At 41.5% G+C, this 27,425-nt stretch overlaps 1 protein-coding gene across 1 annotated transcript; it reads right to left on the minus strand.

Annotated features, from left to right (window-relative positions):
- Positions 1–1,273: 1,273 nt before the first annotated feature.
- Positions 1,274–27,425, minus strand: kcnk12 (potassium channel, subfamily K, member 12). The gene is made up of 2 exons (XM_071480966.1): positions 26,862–27,425; positions 1,274–7,430 (listed from the first exon to the last, which is right to left on the minus strand). The coding sequence occupies exons 1-2, from the start codon at positions 27,199–27,201 to the stop codon at positions 6,538–6,540; spliced, it is 1,233 nt and encodes a 410-aa protein (XP_071337067.1). The 5' UTR covers positions 27,202–27,425; the 3' UTR covers positions 1,274–6,537.

Genomic DNA, 27,425 nt, shown 5'->3' on the forward strand with positions numbered 1-27,425 from the left:
ATGGCCGAGCATCAGAGGTCTCTGCTGCAGTGAAGGAATTGAGGAACATGTCTCTGACGTCTGGACCCAGAGGAAACACTTCAGCCTACTGCTGGAGGTTTAACTGCGGTCCTGTCTCCCTGTGGGATAATCTTGCAGTTCACACTGTACCAGACATAAAGGTTTGTCTGTATGCCAAACAGGGGACGAGAACATACAATGATTTTTTCCCCCAACATATCTGTTTAAAATCTGGGAGCTCTTGGGTGTTAAAGCTGAACTGGATGTGCTGCAGTAGAGATTTTGTGTAATTTCTTGTGGGAAACAGAGGCAGGTATTTTGCACAAGTCTGAAAACATGCAGATATTCCAGGAAAACAAAACCTCTAGCGATCAAATGTGGTCCAGCATAAGCAGAGGGAAAGCTGCAGTCATTCTAGGTGGGTGTTAATTCCTCTAACAACAATACTGGGCTGTTTAATGTCTCTGCTAACAGTAGAAAACAGAAATAGAAAATTACTGATGAGTACAGACAATGTGGCACATTTCCTCTACACAGACTCCTCTTAACCCCTGTGCAGTGAGATAATGTATGTTGTTTTTCTGCATAATTTACTGGGATCAGACTCATTTCAATAATGAATGCAATTACAGGTTCCCCTTTATGACTAACATCCTGATTGACCCATTACTGAAGAACCACACTGTTTCAAGGTCCTTTCAGTTGGCTGTATGTGTTCTGGTACAATGTCTAAAAGAAATACAGCAAAGGGTAGAGCAAAGCCCATTTATCAGAGTGGCATACTGAGAACCAACGGAGCATTTTACGAACACAATCAAATATAGAGCTTTTATCAAAATGCAAACAAAATCTCTGTTGTCTCTCTTCACTTGGAGATGTGAATCTTAGACACAACAGGTCTAAGATTTGACGGTGACATTAACTCACTAGTTAATTTCAGACTGCAGTCACTGAGGTTTTCTGTTTGTGTCAGTTATGCAGCTCAACAGTGTTTTTGCAGTTTTGCAACACTGCTCTAGCAGCATGTAATTATGAATTTTCACATAGTCTGACCTTGTTATCAAGTTTAATCTAACTGTGGCATCACTCTCTAATAAGACAGCCTTTACAAAGGGTTTATAAGTTCTAACTTATGACTTTTTTGCCAAGGGTTAGATCACAAAATTGATACCATTCTTATTCTGTAAGCTAAATATAAAGCTACAGATAGCAGGCGTTTAGCTTAGCATAAAGACAGGAAACTGCAGTTTGAGGCTGAACTTGCGATGTTTCTTTTAGACTGGAACGTAAACAGCTGTTAATCTGAATGCTTTCTGAGTAGCAATAGCAAGTAATGAGTAGCTCCTGATGAACTTTATGCTGCAGTCATACTGGAGTTATCAAATTCCTGCCTCATAAAGAACATTCATCATCCAAGTCGTAACGGCTGGGAAACTCTTTTCTAAACTTTATTGCTTTATCTGACTTGGCACTTAAACAGAAGTGGCTAAGAAGTGAAGCAAATAGGGATGCCTCACTTTATCCAAATCATTCAATGTGCGTAATTGATCCCAGTGGATATAGTGTTAGGTTGTCCATAGACAATAATCATTAGGAAAAGCAAGGGAACATCAGTAAATATCAGTGTTTAATGGAACCCCCTCTTGTTTCATGTAATACTTTTAATTACATAAATATAAAAGTACAATCATTGGTATAAATGTGCAACTTGCAAACAGAATTAATTTGCATACATTAACGGGATGTTACACCACAATGCAAGCAACATGAGACACACACCAAAGTGTAGTTGTCGGTACCGATAGAGGCAAAGGTCAACATAACTGTGGATTACAGACACCTGAAGCTTTTATTGAGATCTGTGTAGTTTGTGGCTTCATATCACCTGTCTTCACATCTATATATAAATAAAAAAAACATATATATAAGCATATATGTCCCGTGGATTTGGAAATTAAACCCCAGATCAAAGCCAACAATGTGACTTTTGTTAAAGATCAGAAGCAGCCAAGCACGGCTGTAATACATCATCCTGTTACTGAGCCACTCAGCTGTTTACCTGCCCGCTGGTAACAGCCATTTCCAGTGTGCTCTAGCCAAATTAGTATAAATACATTTTGTTCCTGAAACGAGCGGCGTTAACAGTGTCAAAATATGAAAGAGTTCACGCACCCTTCCTCAGAGGAAAGTGGAGAGAGCACAGTGTTGTGAATCATACTGTGTCACAAAGAAATAATAACTTTGCTGAATAAATGATAATGCCATTAGCACCATCAACAGCCTTCAAGATCAACACTAACAACATCTCCAGTCGCTGCTTATTTCAAACAAATTGTTTTATTATGGGGCTTGTAATGGCTATAGAGCATGACATTTTAATGGGCTATTTTACAGTCAAAGTGCTGTTCACTACAGAGCAGAATTTCCAGTGTGAATACAGTAGAATATGTGTTGACTGGAATAAACACTGGCAGTGTTGATTTCAACAATTTAAGACTGAATTAATGCTGACAATTTAACGCAGTGCTGTGATCCAAATCTGCTATGTTTACCCTTATTATGTACAAACAATGTGGGCTTTAAAATTTTGCATCACTTCAGTCTAATTTCGTGTTTGACGAGAACATGAGAGCAATTAATTACACTTAAAAGAAAAATCAGTGATATCACATCAAAGAGGCATTTCTGCTTATAACAAATACAAACATACATTAAATCCTAAGACCACCTATCTCCTCTTACAGAAGATACAGAGGACAGTGGAGCAGTTAAAACCATTGCAATCAATGGAGATCAATTTTGCAAAATGCAAAAGGATTGTATAGTACAACACACAAGCTCTAAACACTATAATCTTTTCAGTAAGGAACGTTTTTTGTAATATGCAAGGACTAAAGTAAGGCAATTGATTTCAAGACATGCATGCATTTTAGGTGAGCAAACATTACTCTAAATACTATATTCAATGTCTTAAAAGCTTGATGTGTTTCAGGCTTAAGGAAAATACATTTTAATGGATATTATATTGAGTCAAATAACTTCTGGGGGACTTATGTTTAGGGAAGCATTTAAGATAACATTCACAGTCCCTTATTTCTCATTATCAGTCTTTTACACACTGGTTTGGACACACAAAAGCATTCACACACACATGCTCCTTGTCAAAAGTAAGGTCGAGGATACAGTGCAGCTGATGGCAAGAGGGGCTTTTAAAAATCAGTAAGCAATCCTGAAACCTCTGCCACTACCACTTTAAGCCTCAGGGGGAAAATGAAGGTTCACATATAACATCATTCAGGAATCATTACTATAGAAATGTGCCAGCAGAACTCCCTCCCTTGGTGACATACTTCAGCAGGGAAACACCAGTGAATTCAAACTACAGTATGTCATTTGCTACAGCAAGCCCATACTCCTCCTCAAATGTCCCAGGGTTTGTCACTTTTCAATGGCCTCAATGTCACAGCTAAAAACAGTGTGGCAACACATGATCCGCCCCTGGTGCTGCCAGCTTCACATCATCGTTGCCAATATACGCTCACTCTGCCGCTCATGAGCCACTCCGTTGGGAATTGTTGAAGGAATAAATTGACATTTTTGGGAAATACACACAGGCTATTCTTGAAGCTAGAGCCGGCAGCCAGTTAGCTTAGCTTTGCATAAAGACAGAAAATTGGGACAACAGCTGGAAGTCATAAAACTAGACGCTGAGGTATAATGTGTTGATGCTAGGCAGATTTTATCATCTTAGGACATAGCCAGGAAGTTAGCATAGCATTAAACAGGAAGTATGGGGAAACAGGCAGCCTGACTCTGATGCTTTCTGGAGGGGGTGGTGAGTGTCACCAGTTGCTGGGTAACCAGCAGAGGGCTATTGTCAAGAACGTGTGGCGAAGCTCGCTTTCCATAGCATAAATACTGGAAACTAAGGGAAACAGCTAGCCTGGCTCTACCCAAAGGCAAAAAAATCCGCCCATCACCTCATCTAAAGCTAACAAATAAACACATTATATCTCATCAGCGGCAAAAGAAAGAGTAAAAAACACTCACTGAAGTTTTTCGACTAAATAGCTCCTGTGTTTATGCTAAGCTAACCAGCTCCATGTTCATACTTGCTACACTGATAGTGGTATCAATCTTCTCATCAAACTGTCTGCAACAAAGCGAATATGAGTATTTCCAAAACTCTCACAATCTTCTTTCACACCTGGAAAACCTTGTGTTCACTGTGTGACTCTCATATTTTAAGAGTCTGACTGCTGCATCTCATCAATCTGTTGACTGATTGTGTAAGAGACATGACAGTGAGACTTTGTCAGTCATCCACATGTAGATATTTGAAAGCTATATGTAGAAAAATAGACTTTAAAGAGTCCTCTGTTTTATATACATCTATTTTGTATGGCTTTACCATAATGGCATGCAGGAAAAACTAAGACAAGCCTGAAGATTTAACTACCTGAGTCATTTTCTCTATTCCTCTTGGTGAGAACTGGGGAGTAAGGGAAATTATTCAGCTCTACGCTCTGAAATGATGAAAATCAACAAAGTATAGACCCAGTTCCAAGTCACGCCTTATTGTTAAAGCGCTTTTTAAGACGTTCCAGCGCTATATTTATATATATATATATATACACACACATTTATGACATGTCTCATATTCACAGTATAAGGGTGATGAGCGTGAGGAGAGAGCCGAGATCCTCAAGTAAAAAGGAAGCAGGAGGGTTTTGGTGCAGTGTGTGTGAAATGAATGCAGACATGACAGGGAAAAGGAAGTGAGCGACCTGGGAGGATATTAGATGCTGTAGATAGATGCCAGGAAAAGTTGAGCCCTTGGCTGAGAGAGGCTGTTGATTTATAATGGGTATGAATTTGGATCTGAAGGGAGTCGATTAACACCTCCTCTTCTACCACTGCTGCTGTCACCAGCCCCTCTCTCTAGTTCTCTTCTTTCATCACCATCTCCCGGACGGTTTGACTACCAGCATCTTCTCCTCTGTCTTGCTGTTTACGAACATCAAACACCATCGCACGGCTTTAAATCACAGATGCCTTGGAAGAGATAGTTACCGGCAACACGGACATTGATCGCGCAGCCTGACAGGGTAGCACCGTATCCTCCACAAACACCCTCCATCCGTTAAACCTCGGCTACACATTTACGCTGAAATCTGCCTCTGCAGAATTTTGTATCAAGCTTTGTTTTACAGTGAGAGCCATGCATCTGCAAAGAAGTCTCCCTTGAGGAAAACAAAAAATTGCCACATAAGATAAATCAATGCAAGTGAGAGAATCCTTTAGGGTTTTGTTTTCTACTGCAGCATCTGAGATTGACCCAGCTTTCAATCTGCATCATTTAACATAATGCGCCTGCGGGATGAAACCATCCATATTTTGCCTCCACTCCACCTCCCTCCACTCCCCTATATTTCACTTCAAACAAACATAAACTTACTTTTCATTTATTCTGTTTTACAAACACATAAGGCTACATTCTGCATTCAACGAGTAATTAATACATTGCAAGCCTTTATCAGTTGTTTTCCTTGCAGACGGCTGTAAGCTTGAAAAAGAACAGAGAGAAAGAGTTGGAAGGTGCCTTCTTTTACCCTTCAAGTCAACATCTTGGGCCAGCAAAGCATGGTCTCAGCTGATAAAGAAAGCCAGTTCCTCTCTCATGACAAATGGATTTAAATTCTTCAACTATGCTCTTTTTTCCATCTTGAGGAAAGGGAAACTACTCTTTGCAGCCCCTTATTGTGGCGCACTTGAAATCCTCCCCTCGCTACAGCCCTGTTGAAATCAGCTACATCACGGCCATGCTTAGAAACTCCTCTTTCCACACTTGCCCCCAGAAATGAAATTAATCACCTGAGGGTAAAACTTGACCCATGTCAAGAAGGAATGGGGTTTGCACAATCAATAAAAGGTCTATACATGGTGCAAAGAAATGCATGAAAAGTATAATGCATAGATCAGTATGTGCTATATCATTCAGTGATCACGCTTGTCATGTTTGTATCAGCATTCAATATGTACATACAAATAAACTGGCAAAACCCCCAAACAGTAAAGGTTACACTGTATGCTTCCCTTGGCTCCTTTACAGCACAACATTTCAGTCCAATATATTGAGCGTGTATAACAGACTATTTCCTCTGCAGACTAACACTGATATTTAAGAGATATTCAGTGATTTGTTCTGGGTTGGGGTTGAGGTTAATGAAATGGCCGATGGGTGGTCCCCATGCTTCCACATCAACTTATGTTTTTTTTTGTCGACTCTGAGGTTCTCGCTTCATGCCATCATCATCACCAAAACCATCAGCATCATTACCTGTATCACCGCCACAGGCTTGTTATTCCACAAGAATCCAAAAAAAATCATAAGTGTCATGCATAACAAGGTAGACTTGCAATCCATTTCAAAAGCCTTGTATTTTTTCTATGGCAATAAACCTCAGTGTTTGTTACACAGTATGAGAATAAAGAGCTCCCATGATTTGTTTCCTATCTCACTGTGTCCTCTACCTTCTACCTGGAGTTACTTGTCTCTGCCAGCCTGTTGTTCATGATACCGAGGGCACCAACCCCCCCAGAGAAACCGTTATGGCGCGAGCTGCCACAGACTGTCCTAGGATATCCGTTTGCCGACTCAGACAGCTGCTTCTGCATGATGGCCAGTGACACCTTGTTAGATGCTGCCAGGTCTTTCATAGAGATCATCTCCCCTGATAGTCTGCGTCCCTCAGTGTCACTATCACAAGGTCCATCCGAGTCGGGCGGCTGGCCAAGCCGACCCTTGCGTCTCCTGGAGCCTGGGCGGATGGCATTGCGTCTTCCCAGGAAGGCGTTGGCCTTATTGCAGCGCTGGCAAAACAAGCAGCTCATTTTCTCCAGCATCCAGTTGAGCACCTGCTTGATGACAATAGAGATCACATTAAAGAGCGAGTAGATGCAGCACACACCCATTAGCATGAAGAGGAAGTTGGCCACCCTGTAGAGGCTTTGGTATTCGTAAGCAGCACTCTGGCTGCTGACAAAGTCCCCAAAGCCAATGGTGCTGAAGGTGACAAAGCAGAAGTAGAGCGAGTCCAAGTACGCCCAACCCTCCACGGGGGTGTACATGGCTGATGCACAGCAGGAGATAGTGATGGCTGACAGGCCGAGAATCAGCATCACATGGTACACAGAGGGCTTCCAGCCTGGGAGGGAGTAGGCTGAGAAATCATGGCGGATGCCTGGTGGAAGTATACCACTGTTCCTGATTCGCCGCTCCCTCACAGCCTTCATCACCACGGCCAGCAGTGTGATGATGCGTTCCAGGAAAAGGTTAAAGAAGAGGATGGTGGCAGCACAGCCCAGAAGCCCATAAAAGATCAGGAACACCTTGCCTGCAACCGTCACAGGTGTTGTCATCCCAAAACCTGCAGGGAGAAAGCAGGGATATCAAACAGTTAGTCCCCTCAGTGTGGCCAAAAACAGATTTTCACCTGCAAGATGTCCTCAGTTTCCTTACAAGGAATTATCTCTTGTTTGAGATGAGGGAAATGTTGCATGAAAGCAAAACAACCTTAAATCCAAATGAGGGTTTTAAATGAGGCTTATGTCTTATTTGTAAACATTTGTGCAAGTAATAAAAAAAAAAATGTAAAAGCTGGGATTGAGTGGAGTGCACACAAGTAATATGCAGAAAATACTGGATAATAACTGTTGATGCTGATACAAGACTGTAAGCTTTCTCTGGAAGATGAGATAATGTATAGTCATAGTAATGAGAAGAAGATAAAAAGTGACTATGGCATAATTTAAAAAAATAATTTGCCTTGCAAATGAAGATGCATTTTGTGAAGTGACAGAGAATAAGGGAAAATAGAAAAAATGGTGTAAATGTGAAGCTGGTATTACAGTTATTAGAAATAAAACAAAATAAAATATATGTTTACTGCCTGTAAGGACCTCTGTGTAGATCTTATATAATTCAAAGAAGAGTTATATCTACAGTCTACCACTGCATCTTTTACTGAATGTTATCAGCATTCATTCGGGAACTTTAAATACTGCACTGACACACAGTAGGTTAGATGATATCAAGCTATATTTGAAATGTGGAAAGCTACATGGTATTGTATGTGCAGTATCTGCTGTTAGTGCTGTTGGTGGAACTGAAAAAACAAGGACATAGGCGTTATATGGAGGGGAGGGGGATGCCATGAGTAAGCTTAGGTAAGCCCTCTGAATATTTTAATTTCAGTACTGTGTGATTTGGCTTCCTGCTATCTTCTGATTTCTTAGTCAATTACATTGAGTGTTCAAGCTGAGGAAGGGGATATGAGAGGAGAGGAGAGGAGAGGAGAGGAGAGGATGTTTATGGATTCTGCTGCGTGCTGAAGGAGCACTTCTCAATCTCAAGGAGTGTCACAGATGCGGCTCTGGCTTTACAGCTGCAGCCCATAGTGTTAGCATTTGCTGTTGAGTGTCTGAGTATATTATTCTTTCTCGTGAGGTCAAGTGATAAAATAAATTCTTTCAGCACTCCAACTGCAAGGAGCAGAGGTGTAGCTATAAATGAATGTCTGTACAAAATTTCATGGCAATCCATCAAACAGTTGTTGAAGTATTTCAGACCTAAGTGGTGGACCAACCGACCGACACACCGATATTTTCATCAGTAAAAAGCACAAAAAGCTGTCAAGTCACAAAAAAATATACATGATCTTGTGTAATATATATATTTTTGTTCTTTGTGACCATTCATTTCTCCTGGGACCCATGTGTTGGATACACTTCCTGCTTTGGAGACCCTGGTTTATAGCATAATTGCTTATATCAGTACAAAACATCAAGGTTTAATGTAAAACATGTAACATGTAGAAAACAGCAAATGCATCTGTCAGTATGAGACTTTTCACACATACACTACACATCTACTGATGTTTGATTTTTCATGTGCAAATTCTCTGCTCTTACATTATATATATATGCTTATTTGTATGCACACATTCAGTACTCATACCTCTATCCCAGAGCCAGTGTGAGCGCACACACTTAAACACACACACACACACACACACACACACACACACACACACACACACACACACACACAGTGTCATACCCCTTATCCACAGAACGGCAGATGGTATATTTGTCAACAAATAAAATCGTGCTGAAAGATCAACCAGTTCACTTCCAGGCCAAGGTTAATTGATTCTTCCATCATGGCTATCCTCCATTTCAGTCTGCTCGGAGCATTAGGGCAGCGCTTTTCTCCCCTTTTCCACCAGCCCGTCTGTAACCATCCTTGTCAGGTAATAAATGACATCAATATCTAGCCAATACGTCCTTTATGATACCCAAAATGGCTTTTTTGACCTTATCTCTCGCACTGAAAACCACTCTCATGAAGGTTTGCTGTTGACACGCTGGGTCATTTAGATCAACACTGATTGATACAGATTGTTTTTTAGAGGCAAGAGGAAATATATCCCCACATGTCCGCACATGTACACACACACACACACACCTTATGGCCTTACACACACAGAGATAGACTCCTGTAGGTTTTAAACATTACATCAGACAGTGAATTACCTGGTTTTGTCAAAGACCGTGACATACAGTAGTTCAGTAACACACAATGGGGCACTGTGGACTTATAGGAAGGTGAGGGGCAGAGATCGCCTAAATTAAGCCCTTCAGGGAAATCTTATTTTCCTGTTTTGTAGTTAATTAATTAGCAACCTAAGTCTGTCTAACCCAACTGAATCATAGAGAAAACAGATTACATCTTCTCAGCGTGCGTAGACAGTCTTCTGCACCGTCTCTCATTACCAAGTAAATTACCTAAGAGAGGCAAAGACACCAGGCATCGATTCAGTGTAGCATTTCAGAGCCATTACTCCAGACTACTGTGTCAAGACGCATTAGGGAAAACAGAACAATAATAGAAAGCAAAGGACAGGCGGGCTGAAGAAAAAGATGCAAACGCTGTGTGACAATGTCCACAAAGTCTTCTTCATTTCTTCGTTAAAACTCTTAATTAAAGGATACAACCCATGTCACCAGTCCAGACCAGTGATGCTGCTGCTGACCTCAGCGAACACTTCAATCTTTCCACTCTGCCCAAGCCAGGACGACTCATTTAATTCAGCACAATTAAACAGGAAATCATATGTGTACTAATCCAATTCAATCAGAGCCCAGGGAGAGTATTTATCCATTAACATTAAATAAAGTATGCTCAACACAAAATAGAAAATGATGTTGTGCTCTAATGGCTAATGATGCTTACACAGGTAATTACACTCTAGAGATTCAACCAGTAGGAGAGTGATGGAAATGGTGCCATTAGAATCCATTAATTACCATTTGACAGTTTTAAGAGGAGAAGAAGCTGCTCTGATGGTTATCAGACTGTGGGGAAATGAAATGCAGGAAAGACCCAAACAGATTGTTAGTGGACTGTAGTGATTTCAGTGTTTAGGTCAGTTTTTATCACCTGTGGTCAAGTTTAAATCACACAATCGGAGAGCTGACACAATTTAGACTGAGCAGCTCCCATTAAAGACCAACGGTAAGTACAATGGCTCATTAAGTTGTAGTAAAGTCGGGACCTAAATAGCACAAATTACTGAGAGCATTGCTAATAGAATTATTGATGGACTTCGTGAATGCTCTGCATTTCTTTCGTTACACTAAGTAGACCTTTTTGCACAGTACAGTTTTGCACCAAAGAGCCACTCTGACTGAAGGAGGACTGTACGAAATCTATACAACTCAACAAGTATTTCATTATCTGGAAAGCTCACAGCACAAAAGAGCTAACTGTGTCATTAAATAATCTAAAGTGCATTGTTCAAACGCTCCTCAGCTCAGGGAGGGAAATTTGCCCTGGTGAGATGTTGACGTGTGTTAATCTATATTCAGTTCATTCTGTAGGTGTTACAGCTCAAAAACATGAGAAGGACCCTTGCTCAATGACCACATGTGTGTCCAAGTAGCAGAAACTGAACTGCAAGAACTGAATTTGAACTGTGAGGACTGAATGTGGAGGTATATGCAGTTGAATCTTCAGTGAGCGTCACATTCAGTCTCAGAGTAAATGGATTCAATTTAATTATTTGGGTTCAGTTTTTTAATACAACTATTCAAGTTGAGAAAATGCAGGAGAGTTTTCCTTATGCTTTGGAAAGTTAACAGAGTGACAACATATGGGGCCCATCCTTTCAGCGCCTAAACAACTTCACAGTGCAATTGTCAGCTTGTTTGAGTGGTGCTACATTAAAGGACATGCTGTCAACTTAACTACAAGGATTAAGTGCTCTGGGCAGCATGATTTTGCTCAGCAGATGATATGACAATCCTTGGTGTATATTTTGGGATATTTTGTGAACAAAGTTGACTTGTAATCTTGGAGTGGTTTGATTAGTGCTTGAGAAAAGGCAGGTGCAGTGGGAAGGAGTTTTGTAGGTGCAGATCATTACATGAGGGTATTATGCTGTATTCCCTTTTTTCAGTCCTGTCCAGTGTCTTCTACACCAAACCTGGAAAAACATCTTGTGCATGGATGCATGTTGGACCAGGAAATGTTGTCTCAGCATACAGTATAAAAAAGCCCAAAACCAAGAAAAGACAAAGTACGCAGACTGGAGTGTATTATAGATTGTATGAGGCTTTTAGGAGACTGTAAGTCCAGAGGTGGAAGTAGAATAGAACAGTGAGGAAAACAGATGCAGGTATCACCGTTAATGATAGGGCTGTTTTAATCATCCATATGATATTCTATTTTTGGCTGAGTAATCCATGCCAAACCAGTGCTCTTTTAGGGCATCAACACTAATTTAATCACCAAAATGAGTCACAAACAGACTTGAAAGACAAATTCCCAGAGAAAACGGACTGTTTTTCCATAACCTCCAAGATTCACAATATGTCAACTCCTCTTGTCTACTTCAAGTCTAAAACAAGTGACATATGTAAAGATAGAAGGAGAACATTATCATTTGATCTGTTCCTATGAAACAAACTGTAAACCAAACACTGTAATACTGCAGTATATGATAAGAGGCATGGATCCTGTATTTGTATTCAGAAAGGCAAACACAGACAGATGTAAATCACTTGAGGGGTGGGAGAAAAGGGGGCAGGGGTGGATAAAGGCTAGGAACAGGGAAGGGGGGAATGGGCAGTGGGTAAGGTATTTACTCTGCTGTAATTAACTCCTCTTCTTCCCTATCTACCCCCTTTTCTTCTTTGGCTTTTTTTGTCTGATTCATTTATCTTCACTCCTTTTTGTCTCCTCCTCACCTCCTCATTGTCTTTGTTCTCCATCTTTTTCTTCCTTTTGAAACTTGCTCTCCTCTACTTCCATTCGAATACTGTTTTTCTTCTGCTGGTTTATCTTGTTCTCCTCCAGTTCCTCCTCCTGCACTTTCCTCCTCCAGTTTTCCTGTCTCAGAGTCACCTCAGGTTGCCTCCAGTGTGTCACACCTGCTCTTCACTGCTCCTTAGCTCTGTGCCTGTCTGAGCCAGCAGGGCCAGACAATCTGCGTAGGCTTTGAGGCGACCCTGCTTTTTCCTGGTGATCCTTCTGAGGAGCTCATCTTTTTGTCCCGAGCTCCTCTTGGGACATGGCTCTCCATCTGCCTCCATCAAATTTCCACGAGGTTAACTAGAACCTTATTTTCCTCTTTGAGAGACTTTATCTCTGTGACTGCAGAGTAAAGGGCATCTACGAGACCCTGAACAGTGTTCTGCTGCTGCGCTGCACAGGTGCACTGCTGGGTTGCAAAGGGCTGCACTGAACTGCGTTGGCTGCACAAGCACACACACACACACACACACACACAGTGCTAAAAAAAAGTTTCTCCAGGTCAAATGAGAAATTCTCACCTGGTTTCTTTGTCTCAGTCAGTGAAGATACTGAGAGAGAGGGGGAGAGAGAGAGCAGTCGTACTTTGCAGTTGAAGCTCAATTTTAAACTGTAGTGTAGTTTCAGGCCTGTAGAACTTTCTGATAGAGTTGCTATTGAAGTTACTGAGGGAAAAATTGCAGATCTTGATATGGATCAATGTTGTTTTTGCAACAGTTTGTTTTCTCCTGGTCTGAAGCTCCAGTCAGTATTTTATATTACTTCTTACACATCCTGGGCCCTCACTGTCTGAGGTGTGAAGTCTGAGATCATTTAGAAATACTGTCTCAGTTTGTCCATAAAAATACACCAAACTATTAAATGACCTACTCAGTACTTATCATGGTTTAAATTCTTTATTAATCAAATTTATAAACGTTAGTTTATGTTGAATATACATAATAAAAAACAAGTATCAATATCGGCCTCAGCCCCAACCCCTCTGTTTGGGCTTTAAGTGCATACATAACCTATACATAAAGTCGGCTCACCTGCACCTGTTACTGAATAGATGTTCTGGCTAGTTGCAATCTCTACAAGTTGATTTTTTTTTACACATAAAGGCTGTTCCCCTTCCACTCTAAAATATGTTTAGTTTATTTTCAGTTCAATTGAATGTTCGACCTTCACCGTGCTGAATGATGTATGTGAGGAGTTTGACACCAAAGGACTGTTTTCAGATTCATCTTTTGAAGGGGGAAACTTCTCAGTGCTCACTTCAAGTCTCAGTTTAATTCAAGCCATTTCTCACTGTGCACTCCTGCAACCATTCATACGAGCTTTTTCAATCTCCAGGAGGCTTTTGATAGTGTATCTCCTTAGCTTCAAACTACTGAAATCTAGCATTGGTGAGGAATGTAATAAAACTGTGAAAGCTCTCTATTGAATCTCAGTATCATGTGCAAATTAATGACTAAAAACAGGTTGGCTAAAATTAAGCAGCAGGTGTTGGGGTGAGACTTTGAAAGTTGATACTTTTCTTTTCTGCAGTTGATATACTTCCTCTGGCAGAGACTGAACAGGATCTTCAGAGTAAATATTGTACAGATAAACTATAAAATGTATAAATAAAGATTAAACTCGGATCGTGTATTACAGAGAAAAGGGGATATCCAAGTTTGTATTTCATAGTGATTCTGTTCATTTGCCAGATGGTTTTCATGGTTTTAGATGATCATTTTTTTGAGAGATGAATGAGAGTCCTGACAGACTCTGCTGTTAGGGCTCTGCGGCTCTTTCTGAATAAGATTAAGTCTTGTAAAAATCTTGGTAACAATAAAGTATGTACATTCAACTGTTTAAATCTTGTGTCTGTCCAGTTCTGGGTTGTAAATGTAAACAGTGATAAAATGCAACACGGAACTAAGGGTGGCTTTTTGGGGGTTTGTATCACATGGTCCCAAAACTGTTCATATGTGGTGATATAGGAGTCATGTGGAGTTAGGCACAAGGGTGACATGGTGTAACTGTGTAATAGATGAATTAACATGCCTGACAATAGACTTACTAAAGAAGTCTTTCATTGGGATTGCTTAAATAATTATCCATAGGCAGGTGGACTTCAGTTTACAGTATACAGTATATTCAGAAATAAATCGCCTTGTTGTGTTCGTAATTTCGTCTGCTATTTGAAAAATATAAAGAAAAATGGTCAGAAGAAATTATCGAGCAAACCAAAGTGAGAACATATTGTGTTATTAAACACACTTACTGTCCCAAGACAGAGCAGACTGAGCAGAGCCTGAAGTCTATTTGTGCTCAGTTAAGATCTGGCATTTTGCCTTTGACTGGGGAAACTAGACACTTCCACTCCATCCATGAGGAGGACAGAAAGTGTTCAGGCAGAAATATGTGTCACTAGAAACTGAATTTGAATCATTTCTATTTGATTTTGAATAGTTCAACTTGCATAACTGCATTAAAGGAACTATTTGTGAGTTTTAAAATTGATACATTGCCAACGTTAGCATTAACAGCTGTTTACTTTCCAGTCTCGGCAAGAGCTTCAGCCACTGTTGCATTTACAAGACAAGAGGTTATGATATGCCCAGATGCCCAGATGCTATAGTTGCCTAGGTATCGGAAAGTGATGAGACTGTCTGGTCAGACCAGAGCTAGCTGGTTAGCATGCTAACTTCAGTAGAAGAAAAGAAGCGATAGAAATAGAGGCAAAACAAGAGTTAACACTAATGTTGCCTTCCAGGAGACAGCTCTTGGCGAGTAAAGAAATGTAGACTGATGCTTGACTTGCAACATTTCATCAGACTTATCCTTTAAAATGGCAGTTTTAGCACATCATTTCATCACAATATTTTCTAAGAGGAAACATTTATGGAGACACCACATGGCAAATAGGATACCTTATTTAATTTTCAGTTTAACAAGAAAATTGTTTTGTTAATACTTGTTACATGTAGTAGAGTTAGTTTTCGGGAACGCTCACCCTGGAGTTTATGGCTTTTTTGTTAAGAGCCCACTTGACATGTTTTACAAAACAAAGCCTGAACAAAGGAATATTGATTCATTTTTACTGGAAAATAGCTGCACAAGGCCAACCATCAGAAAGCTGAGCACATTTCAGTCTCATATGAGAGCAGTCTGCATCTAGTGTGAGTGAGTTCAGCTGATAATTGAGAGAATACAAGGACCAGCAGAAATAATCTGCAAAAGCTAAAGAAGCACATGGTGCAGCAGGAATATACAATAGATTCAGCTCAAGTGGGCAAACTCTCCTAATGGACATGAGAATAAAGGGTAACTAAAAGCACTTACAGCCATGTTTATGTGTTTGAACGAAGGACATATACCATACTGTATTCACTTGTGTCTTTAAATAGCACTCAGTCTGAAGGTCACTGTGTGTCCTCGAGGACAACAGCTCCCCACACACAGCTCCCTGCAGGCCTGAAAACGGACCCAAAGACTCATTATGTGACTGTTTTGAAAACCAAAAATCAAATCTCTGCCTCCTATTGCCTCCCCATGTCCCCAATTAATGAGCTTAAAAACAAGCTCCCAGTCAAACCAACTGAGTCCCACTAGTGGGAATAGTCGTAAATTGGCCTGATAAGAGCAGCAGCAGAAAACGCCACGCATGCCCGTCCCTCTGATGACTGTATTTCGGTGACGAACAGGAAATCATTAGTCATGGGGCAGCGTGGCGGGGGTCTGCAGAAAGGATAGAGGGCTGAGGAAGCAGCAACATGGCCAGACCTGAGACATCAGCATCACGCCATCTGCTGAGTAGCTGCCAGGATTACTGGCAGACTGGGTAATAATAGGAACATTCACACTATGTTGAGAGGTCCACAAAAAGCAGATGAAAGAATAGATCACATACTGTACATGCCAAGGTTAGTTTGAGATCTGAGCGCTGCATGCCCAAATTAAACAAAGGCTATAAAAATACTATTAACAGACCCAAAGCCCACACATACTCCAAAATATTCAGTGAGGCCCTGAAGCAAAACAATGTGGCTTTAAATATTAAACCCAGCTCATCCATACACACACACACACACACACACACACACACACACACACACACACACACACTATAAGTAATACATTAATGGTATGTGTTCTGCATGTCAAAACATTGATAATGAGTGTTTTATGCTGTACATGACTGTGCAATAATTAGAAATAATGGACTGAGGCGATCATAATGAAATATTGTATATAGCCATTAAAGCTGGTCGATATGGATGTAAATTACAAAAGCAACAGCTCAGATGGATACACGGTGTTAGAAGTAACAAGGTAACACAAACCTGGACAATGAGACTCTTTCTGATTTTGTGATTCGTTTTGCACCTTCCTCACTGAATCGAGTGATGCGTGTTTTAAATTGTATCTCACTGGCAAAGAGAGCGAGGAGGATTGATGAGTCCACCGCTGCCCGTATTGATTTATCGTCAAAAAAATATGCTGCACTGACTTTGGATCTGCACCAACATTTATTCTTTCGTTTCTTCATTTTTTGATCAGTTTTTCATTATTTTACATAGAAGGAAAGACAAGTCTTAAATAAGTAAAATTAAGAGAGTCAAGTGGCTTCACAGGAACAGAGACTTTCATGTGACTGAGGAGTCATTCTCTCGTCAGATTAATAGCTTCTCCCTGATGGATCTAAGGGCTATGTCCTTGTGTTTCCTATTATCTTGTACTGTATGCACAGTCAATGTTTGAATAAAAGCGTAGCTACATAAAGCCCTCTTGTACTATTCCCCAAAGTCAACACACCTGTTCTGGTGGAGCTTTTGAAACACTATCACCTACAGATCAGTGTGATAAGCCTCCATGTTCAGCATAATAGATAATACAGGTGCTCATACAGTAACATGTTAAACGCTGCATTAAATGCAGTAATATGTCTGTAGCTGCATCAGTTTTTGAGGCATCTCACATGAAAACAGTCAGATCAGATGCCTGCAGGGAACGAATGCTTGAGGTTTGGTAGACCTTCGATTTAATGGTTTTTCATTACCACTAATGTGAAAGCACAAGTCCTTGAAATTTAAGGCAGGGCAAAAGCCTGATTCCTGTCAGGGACTGATAAGTTACTGACAACTGCAATAATGATCTTGGATCACAGACAGAGAAACCACAGCAAGGTGCCTCAGAGAAATGATGAGGCAATGCTCTGTTGCTCATAATTAAATTATGTTTTACTCTCTATTAACAGAGAGGACCCACTTCAAGTCTGAGACTGTCAGACTCTGGCAAAGGCTGTCGTTCTGGGGGTAACTGAATAATATGTGAATGCTGGCATAAGGATAAATATATGTCACACATCCAACTACGCGTGATCCTGGTGTTTTCCACGGATATCAGGGGATTCACTGAGAAGCTCAAATGGTTTTACTGAAAGAACATTATTCTTTAGACAGAGAAGGATCAGGAGCACGGTTTCTTCTGATTCAAACAGATTACATGGAAAAATTGCACACAAGTGGCTTACACTACATGTATATACAGTAATTACCTATTTTTAACCATTTCTCTCTGTACTTTAACTGTGTAACATGCAACACCCATGACTCTCAATAGTATGCAGCCCATGATCTCAAGCTCCAGCCACGACACAGTGCTCTGTCAATTCTTTTATCTAGTAATCTAATCATCGCGATCAACCATCTCACTGATTCAAGGTCACACTCAAAATTCATGTGGGCCTCTTCTCTCACGAGTTACACTGCTAGCGTGTTTGTGAGAATTTCAATTAATCTCAATTCTGACACTGAATCCATCTATTGAACATTTCATACTATTCCAGCGTGTTTGCATTTAAGCATTTGAAAGATGCACTATCGCAGCATGTCCTCCTGTCTCTCACCGCTCTCACACAAGCAGCCCCTCCTTCACACAAAGAGACAGATGGACAGCTGACAAATCGCGCTGTTTGCCAACTTGCTGTTATCTTATTAACATTGATAACTATTTATATACATGACCCCAAGATGCAGATAAATGTTCCACAGAAGTGCAGAAGTGGAATTGCTACGCAGGCTTTCTAGAACATGGCAACATTTTGCCACGGCAAGGTTGTGTCTGATTTTACTGCCTGAGATGTTGCCAACCATCTAAAAGTTTCTAGAGAGGGACTTTTCTGCTTATGGGGAAAGTTTAAAATCTCATAGCTGCAACTCAGCATTGGCATCAGCACCAGTGCAAATTGGGTTGTCAGTGAAACTGATGATAGTCAAATAATGGTCAAAATAATAACACCAGGACAAAATTTAAAATGTTTTCCTGATGGAAAGCAGGTCAGTGCAAAGAACATGAGTTTATCCTGTCTTTGCCTTGCCAGTGCAAAGAGCAGAATCAGTGAAATGCTAATCAGTTTGAGGAGGAGGAAGCCCAGCAAATCTGCTGTGTTCTCTAAAATGATCTTGGAATCACTTGACCGTGATGATTTGAGTCTGTGAGTTACTGTATGTAGGCGAGCGTACGCCTTAGCAAGTCAGGGTGGATTTATGACCCACTGTGACACAGCGAGCGCAGAGGTGTGTCTAGCCAGCCTGTACAGCAGCAGTAAACTAAGATGGAGCCTGTGCTCCGCTCTAAGTTTGCCTTACGCACACAGGGTGATTTATGATCACTTTGATGGCCCCTTCAGTTTTTATCTCGCAATATCATCAGGTCAAAATTTCTATTTGTCTACTAATATTTTGGTTTATGACCAAATACCAGTGAAACGAGATTCCCATCTGCCTCAGCTTTACTTTATTTTGATGCTAACATACCAAACTAAGATGGCCAACATGGAAAACATTATACCTGTTAAACATCAGCAGGTTAGCATTGTCACTGTGAGCACGTTAACTTGCGGACATTGGCATCTAGCTGGAAACATCACTGTGCCTATACAGCCTCACAGAGCCGCTAACATGGCTGTAGACTCGACTGGACAGAAGAGAACTACAGGCATTATTAGTTATTTTACATTATTTTATCTTTTAAGCTCCAATATTTGGAAATTTACTTAAAGTGTAAATCCTCAGATTTTACACATCACAGGCTGTTTCCAGATGTTCATATTCCAGGTGTTGGGGAGTACTGCATATGTGAAAAAAAAAGTTACATGAAGATATTTGTACGTGACACCTGTCACAAAACGCATGGTCAGTTTTTCCGTTATAAAAATATTGATCAGTGCAGCTTTAAGGCAGAAACTAGCAGTACACAACGACCAGAAAAAAAGACACAGTCTTCTTCAGCTCCTATCCAACAGTGGAGCGATTCAGCTCCATTAATTCATTGGTATTGTGGACACACTTGTTGTGCTGAGCATCTGGACTCCACACAATCTAAAGAGACCCCCCCCCCCCCCGTGCCTTTCATGTGACTGAAGGTCCTTGTTTTTTTTCCATTTTTAACAGTGACATTTCCTCTGAGTCTGCGATTTCACAGAGCAGCTCAGGAGATCTAAAGAATAGAGACGAGGAAAAGACGGCAGCAGACACTATGTCGACAATAGAGTCACACTGACCGGCTTCAGATGGTCCTGTAAAGGGATCTTCATCTCATTACAAAATGTACTGCTTGTGCAATACGAGCATCTTCTATTGTCTAACACAATTACAGTGTTGTCTGACAGATACACACTGTATAAGGTGAACAGGAGATCAAAATGACTCGGTGAATGAATCCAAATAAATTAGTGCACTGTGGTAGTTATGAACATAGAAGCAAAGTAGTTAGATTTGAGATTGATGTAAGACAGGAGTCAACAGTGTGTGTGGGACAGTGGAGCAACAGCGCTGAAGTGAGAGACAGAAGGCAAGAACAAGTCTCAAACATCGCCGCGCACCAATGAATCTGCTCTCACAGATTGCAAGACTTTACCACCCACCTCCTGAAAGCACATTCATAACATACACAGTAGCAACAACACAGATGGTTTTGTCCCAGCGAGGCAGCAACGAGCGGTTAATCTAAATAAGAACCCAACATCAAAACAAAAACACAGACTGCCTTCAGGAATCCACTTCAGTCTATTATGTGACATTTCACAATGCTTAAATGCCAAACGCACGCTCCACCAGCCTGAGGTGACATTGTCTTGTAACCTCAGAGACACATGAATTACAAGACGCAGTACTGTACAGTACAGAGAACAAATTTGGTTTGCAGTTCTCCTCCAGACTCACTGGCCCTGGTCAGACAGGCGTGTAATAGTCGCACAAATCTCACAAGTGGGCATCAATGAGACCCTCCAGCCAAATCAGCACTTTTTAAATTGGCACAAGAAGATGTGGAGGATTACAGCCATTAACCCATTAGGTCAAATTGTTTACTCACACTGCCAAGTCCAAGTTGTAGGAGGGGACACGGGTGATCATAGTTTTTATAATTTCCATCATGACATAACGGGCTTATCTTGAGTCAACAAAATTGTAATTTCTTTCTCACAACATACTTATTTCAGGAACTGATGTAAAGTCATAAAGCGTTAGTGTGACTACCAGTGGTTACTTTTTGATCACAGCAAATCAATTCTTTTTACCTGAAGACTTCAAGATAATTATTTTGTAATAGCTAGAATTCAAAACCTGATAAATAATTACATGCATGTCAGATCCATCGCTCCCGAACAGGAATCTGTAGTCTCCCTGGTGAACATGTAACATCTGTTTCTCAGACACTATATGGTGTTCAGTCTCATTAAATTTGGCAGAGTGCATTTTCACATCGTGTTTCACAGGGTGATTTGCCTGATGTAGAGCTATGAGATTAAATCAAACTTTGGACATTAACTCGAAATCCCAAACACAGCCTGACAAAAACAAAAAAAAAGTCCAAGTCTGCAAAGTTGGATGAATTATGTATTTGGGCACTGTCTCTTGGATTTTACAGTCCTAACTGACTGTCATAACAGAGACAGTATAAAGTTAAAACACTCAATGTTTCAAACTCAAATGTGCTGTCTCAGACCACCTGAAGAGAAGTCACATTTTTGTGATCTGAACTTAAAAGCTATATAATTGTTAACATGATGAGGGTGCAAGGGTAAATATTTCAAACGTACTCACAACTGACTGGAACGAGACAATACAGCAGTGGTGTGCTGTCAGGTCAAGCATATCAAGCAGCGTTTGACTAGCTGAAACTAAAATCAGAATAAAATTCAATTAGAACAATATAGACAGGGAAGACACATCTCTCCTTACAGCTCGGGGCAGCTGGACGTTAGGTTGACCACCAGGAGCTGCAACGATCGTTTCTGTCATCTTCGTGGACGTGGTTGTGTCCTGTTGACAAAGGCTGGGGCCTCTCTAGCAGAGAGGGGAGCTCCATTTTTTTGGGATGTTTGTGCGTGTACAATAAGGATAACTTGGGATCTTTGACAGGTGACAACCTACAACTCGATGCATGTGGAAACTGCACTGGTGCATTAAAAAAATTACTTCAACAGTCTTTTCTTCCTAAGCCTCAAGAGGCATTAAGAGTTTTGCTCTCCACCAAATCCTGAGAAAAAAAAAATTCTAGCTCTTTAGCTGCTGAATGCTTCATGTTTGCCAGCTAGTTGCTAACTATGTTTGTTTTGTCTGTTTGGTGCTGGGCAGGTAGTGTACAGTGAGCCAAAACAGCAAAGTTGTGGGCTGTAAAACCAAAACAATGAGCTAAAAGAGGTTAAAATGCTCTGTAGAGCTGAGGGGGACACTGAGATTTAAGTGACAATTCTCTGTGGGTTCATCCCTATGAGTGACTCCTTTCACATTACACATAATCATCAAATCATCAAATATAAATGTTAATTAGTGCAGCTTTGAGCTAAATTTTGAGGTGTGTCTTTGATGCACTCTGATGCAACACTACAAAGTGCAACACCTCTCTCACAGTGTCAACCTAAACTATACATTATAATGAGGTTACTTTGTATTAAGGATCACATTTCAGTCTTGTGGTCTGTGATGCCTGTCCTGGTGGATACTGAGCACTGTCATGTTGCTGCAGCACAGCACAGACAGGGGTTTAGCAGGATTTCATCTTCTCTTAACTCCACCCACCTCTGGCATTTCTCCTCATTTTGCAAGTTGTGGACTGCACTGAGGTTAAATCAGGCCTCATTAAAGGGAAGAACTGTATGCGGGTCTGTTTTCTGCTGTTTGTTAAACTGTCCTATTTGCCTGGTTTGCCTTTGTGACTTCTCTGAGTGGGTGGATATGAGTGTGATGGAGCTAGAAGCTGCAGTGGCTGCCAGGGGCAAGAAGAGACAGGACAGAGTCTATATCCCCAGCAATAAATAGCCCAGAACACAATCCAAACCTGTGGTGGATTATTATGTGGAAAACCGCCGAACAGCTAACTGTCCTATCTGGTTTGTCCCACTCAGTCGGAACAAGTTAAAAACATCACGAAGTATACTTGATTTCAGATGTGTGTTCGCCCTGTTAGCGCTTCAAAACTGACACAGTATTTCTCCAAAATGTCATTGTAGCACCTTACAAGATGTACAGGCCCACAAACGGCTGCGGTGCTGTCCTAATTGGCAGTAATCAGCCATCAATCAGCCTTGAGGGTTATGAATAACTTTTGTTATTAATAGAAATTCTGTTTACAGAGCAGACTCCATTCCCTCTTTAATGAGCATGCAAATAGTAAAGCTGTGTCTGAATATGTAGGGCAGGACAACACAACCAAGTTAGATGCTGACAAAAACAAACTCTTTAAACCAGTGTGTCAACAGGATGCAACAAAGGGGAAAAAAAACAAGAGTCTACAGCCGTGCTAGCAGTTCTGTGAGGCTGCACTCAGGCACAGAAGAGCTTTGAACTACATGTTATCATCAACATGCTAACACGCTCACAAGAAAACACTTATAGGAATTGGATACTGGACTCAAAGAAGGCGCCTGTTCACTTGTATGAAATCTGCTTGGCGAGCACAAAAGCCAAAAGTGTTTTCTAGCTTCTGGGTTTGCTTTGCGGTAGTGCAGCCCACTGCACGTGTGCATTAGTGATTCACATGTTCCCACACACCCGTACACTTTACATCACAGTGTAACACAAATAGCTTTTCCAGACTCTGTTGCAATGAAACATCCATAGGTTGAACACTAATAATTGACCATATTTGCAGCTTGAGGGGATCTGTGATCAATTTTACATACATCTCTTTTATAATGTGGGGAAAATGTTTTTTGAGCTGAGGAGGATTTTTTCATTGCAAAACCGTGAATGGCCACTGGGGAATATTAGCAGCAATTTGTTGCTCTGCTCATACATTCATGTGCTTAACAGATAATGTTTAGGCTACCTTGTTCACTATCCTAAGAACATCCTAAACACCTAAACACAAACGACAACTGAGGCTTTCGGAAATTATGTAAGTTTTGCAGGTATTTGGTCATAAACAGGAGAAATAGGAATTTTGTTCCAAATTTCATTCACAAGTGCAAATGCCAACTAGCTGGTGTCTGGTGTCATTCTTTGGGGGCCATGAATGTCTGTACATAATTTGGCCCCGTTCAAATATTTTACAGGAAAACTTTAACCTGCTGGTTGCACCACGAGTGAAGAGTCTCTGAAGCAACCAGTCCTCCAACCTGTGCAACTATATATTTTTTCAACCCTCTGATATAACCCATAGAAGTGTCTCCTGAAATAGTGCTCCTATGGAGGCAGGTGCACTGGACCTTGGTTGTCATGGTTACTATAATAACAGTCAAAGCATGGTTAGGTTTAGACTGTATATAAAAATGGGAAGTGTCTGGGTCTGAAAAGTGAAGCCAATGCAGAAGAGCCTTAAACCTGCATTCTATCTAATGACCATTAGGGGGCGACTCCACTGGTTGCAAAGGGAAGTTCTATTCTTTTGAAGTCTATGGGGAAATGGCCTTACTTCTGACATGATTTATTACCTCAGTAAACGTTTTCCTAATTAGTTTATGTTCTCAATTGCTAGTTTCAAGTCTTCTTCAATACAACATGATGTTCATTTTTTAAATCATGGTCCCATTCAGAGGAAAATAAACCTTAAAGCAGGATATGCATTAGGGAGTGGCTACCGTGTGATTGACAGACTGTACCACATACGGCGACCTGCATGACAATCAGGATACAGGACAGCGCAGGTCAGAGTCACCTCCTCTTCATCTCCACCTTTTTGTTCAAACACGGTTTCTTCTGGTTTCAAAAAACCAAGATGGCAACGGCCAAAATACAAACTCGAGGCTTCAAAACGGCAGTTCACAAACCAATGGGTGACGTCATGGTGGGTTACCACCTGGTTTAGGCACAAAAACTACTTGGTTAGGTTTAGGAAAATATTGTTATTTGGGTTAAAATAAGTACTTGCTCAACATTCAACCGTGAGTGAGTCAACCGACATCTGTGGAAGATTGTGTGTTACGACTGAAAATTACAGAAAAGTGCAGAGAGTTTGTTTTTGTTTGCTGCCATTTTTGAGGTCAAGAATGAATGTAGTATGCCAACTTTTAAGTTTAACATGGATGACAAGCCCTTGAAATTGGAAATTTTAACATCAACAGTTTTATGACAACTAGGTTACTCTATCTGCCAAGTGACACCATGATGTTATATGATCAGAAGATCCACAGCAGCTATGAGTGGACCTTGTGATAATATACTTTTCATGAGGAAAAAAAAAAACCCTGATGAACTAGAGAAAAACATTAAATAGCTGATTTTATTTAGACCATAGTTAAGAAAAAGTTGCTATACACTTCTGTCCTTATGTTTCCTGCAATATTTTCTGAAATTGTGAAACAACACACCAAGTGCAGCAGTCATGGCCAGTGAGCCTGGCTGAAACACTGGGTAAACAAGTGCCTCAAGTGACCACAGCTTCACTTTCATTCTTCAAAGCGATATTGTGGAGGCACATCAAGGGGACCAAAGTGTCACTGCTGATTTGAAGCTTTTGCCACAGCAGAGTCAGAGGTTGGAAGTGTATGGGAGGAGTGTGCTGAACGCGCAGGGGGATGCCGCTCTGATAGGGAGTTGTGCGGGGAGGCCCCCAAATCCCTTTTATATCACCAGCTCACAAGCATGCAGAAAAAGTAGCACAGAAGCCCGTGGGGTGGGGGAGCGGAGATCAAAGCGAGATGGAAATCCAGACAGAAATACATGTGTGCAAATGAAAAAGACAAATACTGTGGAGAAAATCTCAACATCACCCTTTTTTCCCCTAAGCAGCTGAGTCAGTTTATATGATCTGCTTGTTAGGAGACTGAGCTGCTGCATGACAAGTGAAGCACAAAGGATTTCAACCTACCACAGACATGTTCACAAACACAGCTGCTGTGTTTGTGATCCCCCCCCCCTCCCCTCTTGTGACTGTGTGAGCTGAGAGCACAGACTCCCTGAGAGCTCTGCGTTTGTGCACCTCTATATGTGAGAGCAGACAGTGGAGGAGGCAGGAAAGCTCTCCTGCAGGTCTGAGGTAAATAAAGTTCTGACAGGTTTTCTGCTCACGTGGATCCAATTCTCGCTGTGCAACCGTACACACAGCCATCAGTTTTCCTTATCACTCCCCTCCCTACAGTTTTCAATTAATGTGAGGTGCCGGGGGTATCAAAGTGTATATATGTGTGTCTTTGTGTGTTGAGGGCAAGGTCAGAGATAGACTGCTGCTGTCAGCTCAAATTACTACCTGGAGTGTGTTCATTTGCTCGTTCATCCATTCACACTCACTCCCTCACTGTATGTGGGACCTCTCTAAGTGTCAGGGGGCGGAGGGCGGGAATAGAGTGAGTTAGGGAGCCATCAGGCATGCAGTGCACCACACCACTGGCCCCCAGGATACCCTGCGAGGGATACTTGCTCTTTTCTGACCTATTGCACAGCAAATGTTAAACGAGGGGGAGCAGACGGGGCTTCTCATTGACATTCCTGCTGGTTTGAATGGAAATGTAGCAAAAAAGACTGCACCCATGGGTGCTGTCCTATAGCCAGGGATGAGAGTGCCATTCCAAATGGCAGGCCAGTCAGATGTCGGCCCCGTTGCCAAAGTCCCTCATAGCCAAAATGTAACACATGACTGGAAAAAAAAAACAAAAAAAACCCAAAAATGTTAATCTGTTATTCTGTATGTAAGCCAGAGGAAAGAAAGCGGCCTAGGGGGATGGCAGCTCCAGTGCTTTAGACACCCAGACTGCCTGTAATGATATGATTATTTACCAAACAGAAGCCACATTAATATAAACCACTCTCCAATGCATTTGTGTTGAATGCGGCTTCATCAGGTCATGTGGTCCCACATTTAATCATTATTGAGACTAAAAAGATTTGTGTTTAATGGTGTGAGCTGAGCAATATTGGAGTTTCCTTTCATTTATTTTTCACAAGGCTTCTTGCAGGCTCGTCTACATGGACTACTGCATGTTTTTTCAACAAGTACTGAGTGGACACCACGCCTGACACCAAACGGACGCAAAGGTCAGGGAATATCAGTGAATGCTGCATAGATCACCCACCTATAGTCGACACCACAGTTCCAACAAAATAAAAAGCCCCTGTAAAATCCCATCGTGGCCTCAGAGCGTCAGCCCGGATCCCGGCGGCAATGGCAGCCTCGTACTCCCGCAGGAAGGAGTTGAGCTCCTGCAGGCTGATGTTGAAGGTCTCACTGAAGTTGAGGAGCGTCCCGTTCCAGCGGCCGTGAGCCCGCAGCTCCGAGGGCCTCTCTATGGCCGAGAAGACCGCAGCGCCGCACAGCAGGTACAGTACGATGAGGACGGCGAGCAGCACGAAGCGGCCGTTGTCCTCGTTGAGGTGCAGGGAGCGGCAGCCTTGCAGTCGCTGGCCAGGCATCATCCAAATTTCAGCACCACTCTCTCGTCGGACAGCGACAAGCTCCACATCAGAGACGGCATTCACTCGTCTGCAGGTGTCCCCTGGAAGTCACTGTCCTGCTCTCTCGCCGCACTTCCACGGGCAACATTTGTTCCAGTTAGGCCACCACGTTGTCTCATTGTAGTTGTGAAGTGATATTATCTGTGGCTGGGGGGGGTGAGGTGAGGTGAGGTGGGAGGGGGGGG

The sequence above is a fragment of the Trachinotus anak genome, unplaced genomic scaffold (assembly GCF_046630095.1).
Source record: "Trachinotus anak isolate AG129_WGS33_773 ecotype Australia unplaced genomic scaffold, CSIRO_AGI_Tana_v1 ptg000007l, whole genome shotgun sequence".
Lineage (NCBI taxonomy): Eukaryota > Metazoa > Chordata > Actinopteri > Carangiformes > Carangidae > Trachinotus > Trachinotus anak.

Coding starts and splice junctions, on each gene's coding strand:
- kcnk12 (XM_071480966.1), bottom strand. CDS start 27,201: ATGATGCCTGGCCAGCGACTGCAAGGCTGCCGCTCCCTGCACCTCAAC. Junction 7,431..26,861: donor AACTGTGGTGTCGACTATAG/GTGGGTGATCTA, acceptor TTCTCCCTGCAG/GTTTTGGGATGACAACACCT.